The sequence below is a fragment of the Seriola lalandi genome, unplaced genomic scaffold (genome assembly GCF_002814215.2).
Source record: "Seriola lalandi dorsalis isolate HSWRI2012SDOR001 ecotype SW California unplaced genomic scaffold, Sedor1 jcf7180002054879, whole genome shotgun sequence".
NCBI classification, from domain to species: Eukaryota; Metazoa; Chordata; class Actinopteri; order Carangiformes; family Carangidae; genus Seriola; species Seriola lalandi.
Window position 1 is genome coordinate 1,653,020 of NW_019525432.1, and position 9,953 is coordinate 1,662,972.

At 43.1% G+C, this 9,953-nt stretch overlaps 1 protein-coding gene across 3 annotated transcripts in view; it reads right to left on the minus strand.

Annotated features, from left to right (window-relative positions):
- The window catches only part of LOC111671450 (growth factor receptor-bound protein 10-like), a 45,363-nt gene extending 36,572 nt beyond the window's left edge, over positions 1 to 8,791 (minus strand). The window contains exons 1-3 of one of the 3 annotated variants that reach the window (XM_023428536.2): positions 8,457 to 8,791; positions 5,280 to 5,423; positions 343 to 436 (exon numbers count right to left, since the gene is read on the minus strand). In XM_023428536.2, the coding sequence (XP_023284304.1) occupies positions 343 to 436; positions 5,280 to 5,330 (145 nt within the window). In that variant the 5' untranslated portion in view covers positions 5,331 to 5,423; positions 8,457 to 8,791. Of the gene's footprint in view, positions 1 to 342; positions 437 to 1,902; positions 1,923 to 5,279; positions 5,424 to 8,456 lie in introns of those variants that run through there. The other 2 variants (XM_023428535.2, XM_087179911.1) reach the window with 2 other exon arrangements.
- Positions 8,792 to 9,953: the final 1,162 nt, after the last annotated feature.

The window sequence follows — 9,953 nt, forward strand, 5'->3', positions numbered from 1 at the left end:
AAAAAAAAAAAAAAAAAAAGGGGGGAAAAAAACTTCAGCACTTGACTATATCCTCTCCATCTGGAGAGCAGAGCCTGCAGTGATGGAGGGAGACAATGTCCTAGATGTAGATCGAGATAAAGGGGAGGGGGGGGGGGGGGCAAGGAAAACAGGAGGAGCTTTTAGTGGGCCAGCAAATAGACAAATAGATTTTGGCTGTGGAGAGATCCCAGGAAGGAAACAATGAAAAGGGGAGAATAAAATATGGACAGAATTGTTGTGTCATCCATTTTAAGATTAGAGGAAGAGATTGAGATGTTCCTTCTTTTCATATTTAGGAAGAGGAGAGGAGAGGAGAGTTACCATGGTGATGTGGCAAATTTTGATTGGCTGAACGCTGAAAGCCTGGAACAATCAGCTCCTCAGGCCGGCGAGAAGAAGTGCGGTCCATGCTTTCCTGTGAAAAAACAAAAACAAAAAAAAGACTATGTGGTAAAAAACATACAGTGGGTATAAAATTTCAGATATTTTGGTGAAGGGTAAGACAACGTGTCATTTTCACAGAGTTCAGAGGGTCAGACAAAGGGTGGGTTCATGCGTCCACTCTCGAGGAACATCCGGCTTCAAGCTCAAGAGACCAGTGACCCTTTGACCCTGTGGCACTGTGACTTTGTGACCCCCTGACCTTTCCCTTTCTCCTTCTAATACTCACACATTTTTATTATATTCAGTGTTGCAAACGCTCACATGTGAAACTCCTCTCAGGTGCTCATTCGTGCATTCAAAGAAAAAAAACAAGAAAAAAAACCAAAAACATATAAATCATTTTTAGAGCAAAAACATACCAGCTCCGGCACACTTATACAATCTCGCACGTCTGGAGATGCACGCACGCTGCCAAGTTCCTCACATATTGTCTAATTTGAAGCAGCCTAGAGGCAAGGGAGGGAAAAAAAAGCCAAACAAATTTTCAATCTTCCCTTTTCCAGGAAAAAGAAGAACGCGGAAGCATTGTTTCCAGGAACTGCTCGTGGCCAGAGGTCCTGTTGTGCATGTATGCACATACACACACACTCATAGCTCCCCTCGGTGCTTCGAAAACATCCATAAATGCCCAGAGTAAGATTTATAGCTCTAAGAAGCAGCAGCCAAAAGCTTTCTAAGGAAGGCAACTTGGCTGCAGGGCCTGTGGGCTGACAGAGAAAGTCTGCAGGCTTCAGCTAAAGCTGACTAGCTGACATACAACAACTTACCTACTAAACTCCCTGTCATATACAGTATACCTTGCTCATAATGTGACAGACATGCAAGCCAGTATGCAAACAACAGTGAGCATTACTGCAAATTTACAAAAAGTGGACTCCTGCTCACACAGATGAGACGATCTCACATTAAAAAGCTCTTAAACTCTGCAGGGTCCACTGGTATTTTCATTTGTACAAACTGAGGTTGCATGGCCGATCACTGTTCAAGCCCACAAAACATTATTTTAAATTCTACTGAAGATCCTGAGAGGAATAGTTCGACATCTTGGGAAATACTTTTCAGCCACTTGCCAGTTAGCTTAGCATAGCATAACGACTGAAAACAAGAGGAAATAGCTAGCCTGGCTCTGTACAAAGGTTTAAAAAACGGCTACCAGCACCTTTAACCCTCACTAATTAAGCTAGGTGGATTTTGTTACCGTTGCACAGAGACAGGCTAGGCTGCGGTCCTTGTGCTAAGCTAAGCTAACCCGGCTGCTGGCTGGCAGGAACCTTATTTGACAGACATGAGACTGGTATAAATCCATTTTCTCAAGTGTCCAACTATTCCTTTAAGACACCAGATATGTCAGGCTTTATCAGAGGGAAATGTGGATACAATTATGCAAAGACATAACATTAAATGTAATATAAAAGATCCAGTATCTTGACAACTCACTTAGGTGTAAGAATCAGGCGCATTGAAGAGTTGGGACGAGCACATGGAGAATATGTACGCGCTTGTTTTCTAAATTTTAAGAAACAAAATCAAGAGTTTAAGAGGCAATCATTCAACACCTATCATTCTTCTTTCATCACAATCAGCACAGGTTTGGGGAACAGTGTAATTGTGAACAGTGTGTAGAGTTGGAGGCAGTACGTGCCCTAGTTCTAGTAACAGACATCAGTAGCAGCAGTGTTAAATATACATATACCTACAAGTAAAACTCAGGAACAACCCCCCTCCCCTCTGCAGCACTCATGCAGTAAAAGAGTCCGCTTTAGCGGCTACATTCCCCATAAAAACCTCACCGTGAACTCCCCATGATGCACTTTGTCTGACTCTGTAGTCTGAAGAGATGCGCACTGATGCTACCTCAGCGGTCGACCAGGAGGTTAAGTGACAAAAAAGCCAAATGTGAAAATCATGACTCCCTTTTCTTAAAAGTAGGTATTGATTTCTCAGTAAAAGTATTTTCCAGATGTGGACTGTTTTGCACAATGTGCCAATAGTTATAAACAGTGTACTTGATATTACTAGTCTTAAGGGTTTAAGTGGTACAGTACATGAAGAGAGGCTTTCTTCTTGTAGTTTTATGGCTGGTGAGTCAGTGCTCCAGTCTTGTGTTTTAGGTTTCACAAGAGCATCATTTGAACAATCTTGTTTATATAATCTTTTGGTGAATTTCTTTTTCTTCAATTTATTAGTTTTCATAAAGTTCATCATGGTCACAAAACCTTTTTAGTTTTATTAACTGGCATTTTTACAGGAAGGGTGGGAACTTTCTGCATGCAGGAGTGCAACCAGTGGTCAGAAACTGGCAACATTTATAAGTACTCTGATATCCACCTAATTCACTGTTGCTGGTCACTGTAAATTTAGTGTCCACAAAGTGGTCAGTACGGTACTGATGGAATCTGCTACAAAGATTGTGTTTCTATGCCACAGGAAGAAAACATGGTCTGTATGTCTCCATGAGGTAGAGAATCTAATTCTTTTGTTGGCGTTGTAATGATAAGGTTCTGAAAACCTTCAAAATAAATACATACATAAATAGGACAAGAGTGTCTAGACTTTGCTGATGTGGTATAACAAACACAAATGTATAGGTCTTCTGTATGCTAACATGTTTACATAGATATCTTAGTTTGACATGTTAGCATGTTGCCATGTTAGCGTGCTAACATGCTAATAAGCACCATAAACAATCAAGTACGGCTGAGACTTATGGGAATATCATTGGTATTGTATTGAGCCATGAACCCAAGTACTGTTGCAGTGTCACAGTGATTTCCAGGATACATCTGCTCTAAAAACAAGTGTGAAAAATTGAAGAGTCGTCTCTTGACGTTTCCTTCAGTTTTAGTGAGTAACTTCTCGTCACGGATTTCTGAGTCTTAAAGTTACATGACCAATGTCACGGTTGTTGGATGCAGCAGAAGTTGAGGAGGGAATCTTAGGCCTGGTGTTTCGATTAGCTTGACATATTGAGGTTGTTCTTGTCCATGGAAAGACATTCCATAACTACTCTTTTGACATGTCTTTAATTATGAACAAGCTTCTCCACCCTATAGCCCACAGCATTAACACGCATTTCAACATACTTTCTTCTCTTGAGCATCAAAGCCTATGCTTCCTCGAAAGCACAAGCACAGGCTCATCGCTGTGACAACTAATGAGTAGAGCCGCTGACCTCTGACCTCTGAGAACAGAAATAAAGAACTGCAGTTTATGTTCTAAGACAGAACAGACACGTTCAGGACTGTTGGCACAAACGCTGACGTTCAGGGGCGCGGATCTGTTAAACACTTCATTCTTTCCGCTCTTCTGACCGGTTAAGGTCGTAACTCAGCTGAGCTCCGAGTCTGTGGACTGTGGTTTCTTGGTGCTCTGCAGCGTACGCGCATGCACATTGACAAACGCGCACACACAAGGAAAGGAGAGAAGGAAAGCGAGAGTTGCTGGCTGCTTCCTCTGAGACATCACTGGCACAGATCCAAAGTTAGACAGTTAGACAGACGCGCGCCCATGCACACACGCACACGCGCACACACACACACACACACACACACACACACACTTCGGAGACAGGCCTGGAATGCTGCCCAGATTCCCAAACATGCCCGCCGTTATGTATAGCGTTATGTAAGTATGCAGAAAAGAGGGCTCATTTGCTCCTTATCTATATACACTAAACCTAGAGTCGCTGCCTACAGAGAGAGACTCCATGGGGTATACAGTATGTGTGTGTGTGTGTGTGTGTGTGTGTGTGTGTGTGTGTGTGTGTGTGTGTGTGTGTGTGCCATGCTGTGTCATATCAACTGGCAAGCTTTACATAACAAACACACACACACACACACACACACACACAGCAATGTTGTAACCCACTTCTCTCCCTCTAACCAGCAAACTCTGTTTTTTCTCTGCTAGATGCAGGGTGGAGGAATGTTGTTTTCTATGGGGATTCAATTCACTATTCACTGCAGTCTTACTGGTGCAAAACCCTTTCCTGGAAGCTAACGTGAACCAATCCAACTTAATGTCAGCTCAACAGGGGCTCAGCGGTCCCACGGTTTGGGTTAGCAGGGAGCTGCATTTTTGTACCTCCACTAAGAGGAATAAGGCAGCTGAGGCTACGTCACCTCCATCGTCCCATCAGTCCCAGTAAGACGTCACACCATGAATCCCATGCTTTCAGGCCTTTCACAAAACAAAGCCCACAGCTTGTTATTGTTGTTTGTTTAGCACTCTATTTATAGACCTCCACGATGCTCTTTAGCCAAATTCTTTAGGTTACTGGAGGGTTGGAGAGGAGAAAATCCAAGCCGAGAAACAAAGGGCTCATTCTGCAGGAGCTGGACAGTGGAAGTGGGTCTGTTGTGTTGCAGAGACGCCATATTTCACCTAACTAGGCTGGGAGTCACTCACTGTGAAGCAAGTAGACTCACAAAGCCAGTGTACACATGCTGATACAGAGAGAGAGAGAGAGAGAGAGAGAGAGAGAGAGAGGTTTGACTATACTTGTGAGGACTCAAACTCCAGTCTTTCAGGTTGTTATAGGCAAATGAGAAAGTCGGGGAAGGTCTCACTTTTTAGGTTACAATACAATCTGTTCACACGTTAGCAATAAAAAAGTGATGAACACTAAAAACGTTCTTTCCCTGCCATGACGAGTCAAAATATCCTGGATTGAAAAATATCTATTAATCCTGCATGAGCTTTTCTGTTTCATGACAACTAAACTGTAGTGTGACATTACTTTGACATGTTCTTATCTGTATATATGCTATAATCCTCCGCTGATAAGCACACATACAAGACACAAAAAAATGTACCTGGTAGTTTGGGTGACGTAAGAAGTAGTCAGGGCATCCTGCTAAGGCCATGGTGTTCCTTCAGTGTTTCCTCTGTAGGGAATGACACCCGCTGGTCTCACCAGCTCCCTGGATGTGAAGGGAGGATACAGCACAGAAAACAGGCTAAATGAAAAAGAAGGAAGAAAACAGCTATCACAACTGGAGAAGTCATCAGAGAACTTACAAAAATGGAGTGAATTCACCAAATAGACTTAACATCCCAGGTGAGTATTGTTATCTGTGCTAAACACAACTTTGTGAAAATGCTATCTATTTGGTATGCTAAAGAAAAAAGACAAAAAACCCTGAACTCAACACTCAACAAAGCCTGCATGTGTGAATGAATGTGCATGCAAGGATGACTGTGTGCACACCGAATCCAATGTAAACACAGCCATTGTGTACAACACACACACACACACACACACACACACACACACACACACACACACACACACACACACACACACACACAAGTCAGTTCCCAAACAAAGCCTGGGGCTTAAGACTAAATAAGAAACCCTCTCCAAGCTAGCAACACATGACCACTCTCCACCTGCAGACTGATGGGGGAGGCAAAGTGGGAGAGAGAGGGAGAGAGGGAGGGGGACAGCCTTTCTGAAGGAACTTGAAATAGGAGTCGGCTATTTCCACTGCATTGTGCAGCGATATCTACTGTGAGTAAGCAGGGGGAAGTTGTGCATATGTGTGTGTTGTGGAAAGAGGATACACACATTGCAATTGTGTTCAGCATTGAGTTGCATGTTGCTTGGAGCATAGACACCACTGGATGACTGTGTAAGTCAGTTTATTTTCCTGCATTATTGAATAAAGGGACATTATTCGGTGCAAGTTCTTGTCTAGAGTGTTAAAAAAACAATTCTCCAATATGCAGTTACACCCCAAAACTCATTCCAACCACTTAAATATGAAGATAAATGGGTTCCTTGGCCCTGCATAATGTAATCTTTTTATACTTTTATCTTTTTTTGGCAAGTAAATCCGATCCGCGCCTGTTGGTGAAAATCCCAGATCACCATCAAAATCTAATAGACTGGTCCCTTTAAGAGCTCTGATGTGCCCACCCAATTTCATGGAAAGCTGCAATAACATTTTAGAGATGTCGAGCTCATAAACTGGACTTTTCTCTCAATTCAAGAAAAATAAGAAAAGTCCACAGAGCAAGAAATGATTTGTTAAGATGGATATTTCTGCAGCCCGCATACAAATTTCAGGGAACTGCTGCAACTGATACTGCTTCCAACAAAGGTTCGGCAAACTGAATCCACACACTCACACACACACACACACACACACACACACACACACACACACACACACACACACACACTGAACTCTCCATCTCTCTCACTAAATAGCTCCTCTCACTCTTTGACTCTGCTGGTTTCTCTTCACTTTCTCTCCCAGCGTGTCTCCATTGTACAGATCATTATATAACAGATATCAGATGGTTCAAACAATATCTCTTCCTCCTTCTCCTCCTCCTCCTCCTCCTCCTCCTCCTCCTCCCTTCTCCTCCCTTCTACTCCTCCTCCGCCTCCTCCTCTCTTCTCCCTCTCCCTCTCTTTTCACCCCACTAATTACTGTTTCCACTGGGGCTCTGCTATCTTTAGGTTGCTCTGCTGACTGAGAATGTGTGTCTAAATGTGTGTGTGTGTGTGTGCGTGTGTGTGTGTGTGTGTGTGTGTGTGTGTGTGTGTGTGTACATTCACACACACACACTGAAAAGACAGCCTCTCCGCTGCTGATAATTGCACACTTTTTCTTTTTTTTTTTCTCCCCCTACTGTGACCGGTTTCATATCTCACATGTTCTTGCATACGCTTATGTGTGTGTTCACACCAATTAAAGCGCTGGCCAAAAGGCCAAGCGGGGCAGATCATATGTGCGACTAATAAGCCTGAAAGCAAAGCCAAATCTCAGAGTGCTTGACATTTGCTGACATTTGTGGTTCCTCCTGCAGAGGAAGAGAGTAATTCAGCTTTACTGGTCATACGGGGAGATCTAGAGAATTAAATGGGGCAGGGAGCAACTTAATAATGCCACTTGTGTGTGTGTGTGTGTGTGTGTGTGTGTGTGTGTCTGTGTGTGTGTGTGTGTGTGTGTGTGTGTGGATATAATACACCCACTCCTACATCTTTCCAAGCACAAATGGACTCACATGTTGACATCAAGAGCATTTTTTTCCCCACATCTTTTCACTGAATTTACTTAGTGATGACTCTCTCATCTAGAGGAGAAAAAGTATACTATCCACCTGCACCTGTACCTTACACACAGAAGTATAAGTCTGCCATTCGCAGCCTCCTATAGGCCTCAGTGATATCTGATCCTAAGCAGACCTGTAGTCTTCTTTTTATGCATCAGCATGGAAGGAAGAGAGAAGTTCTGCAGCGTGCAGAGATTAGCCTACATTAAGTTGCAGCTAATGGAACTTTATGACAGACCATCAAAACACACACACACACACACACACACACACACACACACACACAAACACACACACACTCAGCCAGCTTATCCTCTTTAATGCACTAGCTCCTTTATGTGCTGTAGGTTCAGATAACTCCCTTTCAAAGCTGGAATTAGTAGAAGAAACGGTTCCAGTGAGGAGATGAAGGAGCCACTGCAGAGGTTTTTTGACACTGATGGAGCATGTAGACTGGCTGCTGTGTTAAGGAGTTATGTCATTTTCTTTTCTTTTTTTTTTCTTTTTGTCTTCAGAGCCTGAAACTCCCTTCCCCCCATCACCAACACAATTTATATGTGACAGCAGTGATGTAGCGTTAACAACAACTTTGTGCTCCAGCTGGTGATCTTCATAACGTAAACAATAACATTATTTCTTCCAGAGAGATGCGAGCTCTGTTTCCTTAAAAAGACAATGAGATGTGTTACCTGCGGTAGTCTGACAGCCTTTTAAAGATGGTTGCAGTGAATTTGTATCACATGCCACAGCTAAAGATGTCTCATTTCAGCCAATAAAAAATATATATATTAAACTAACTATTCACTCTTTTGCATCCCTGTGCATGAGAAATAATCTTCTATAGGAAGAGTGGTTGATACTGAGTTCAACACTGTGCGTTCCCACTGACAGACAGTAGTTTCCAAACAAATAACCAAAGTGCTTACGGCAATGAAAGGGCAGGACGCGGCTCAGGAATCGTGTCCAGGACGCACGACGGAGCAGCACCCGGCGAGCTTCGACTGTCCTCGTCTGGACCTCCACACAAGCTACCGCACAGCTTCCCCCCCACCCCCCAAAAAAAAAACTCCGTCTGCGGCTGTTCTGTTGTCTTCACCTTGTCCCCCCGCGAAGTGCTTTCCTTGCACACGTACACACACATTTAAACGCACACTCACGCTTGCACACGTCCAAACACACGCACACATGCACTGCTCTCACCCTGCACTTTCTGACCAGCTGACTCCTCTTGCTCCCTCTCCACACACACGCTCTCTCTCTCTCTCTCTCTCTCTCTCTCACACACACACACACACACACACACACACACTCGCTCGCTCGCTCGCTCGCTCGCTCGCTCTCTCTCTCTCTCTCTCTCTCTCTCTCACTCACTCCCTCTGAAGGAAACCTCCTCTCTCCGCCCCGCCCTGTTCACAACAGCACACTGCAAAAAAAGTTTTTTTTTTTTTTTTTTTACAAGCTGGAGTTCAGTAAACAAATCCAATATTTATCTAAACAAGTGAGACAAAAACAATTTATCCACGAGGAGTTCTCACAAGCTTTCTCGAGTTGTTGCTGTCATTTCACTTTAAAATAATTTTCTCTTTTTCAAAGCTAAAAATAACTGTGAGTGTTGACATTCTTTGCAGTGTGTTCAAGACCTGACTTTTAACCATTCAAGTAGAAGGAGGCCTCCTCTCTGTGAACAAAAGTGGCTCAGTCATTAGTGTCAAACCATCCATCTGGTGTCACTGCTGTATGTTTATGGTATGTACCTGCTCTGTAGCTTGCAGCATATGTCCCTCACGTCAAATCTTATCTCACATCTACACCAGCAGACAAAAAAAACCAACATCTAAAGCCCCTGTAGGAATATTATAGCAATACCATAGAAGTTTAAAATAACAAAAACATAACAAGGTTACTAACTCACTACTGAGTGCCTTAAAACACACACTAAAGGAGCTAACTGTAAGCTGCAGCTATTGCTAAATAGCCACTGTTAGCATTAGCAGCTGTTAACTTACCAGGCTAGAAGAAGCTCAGCCCTTACCTGGTTGACCTGCATGGCTTTCCGATACCGAGTCACTGTCAAGTCTGTTCTGAATTGGTAGAGCTGCTCAGACGGCGTATTACAACCCCTTGTATTGTTAATGCAACAGTGAACTGAAGCTGTTCGCAAGACCGATGTTAATGCTAACGCAGGCTATACGGTATTCTAGTGCAGCATGAACAGATAGCCTACAGCAACAGATTCATTTGTTATTATTATTTTGGATTTTTTAAAAGCATTTTTTATTAAGACCGAACTGCTTCATAGAGTAAACTCTAAATATAAACACAAAATAACATATTCAATTATTTATTCATTTATTGGCCTAAAAATAGTATCGTAAGTATAAAAAGTACTGAAATCAGCCAGGTGGGCGCGTGAAGCCAGCAGC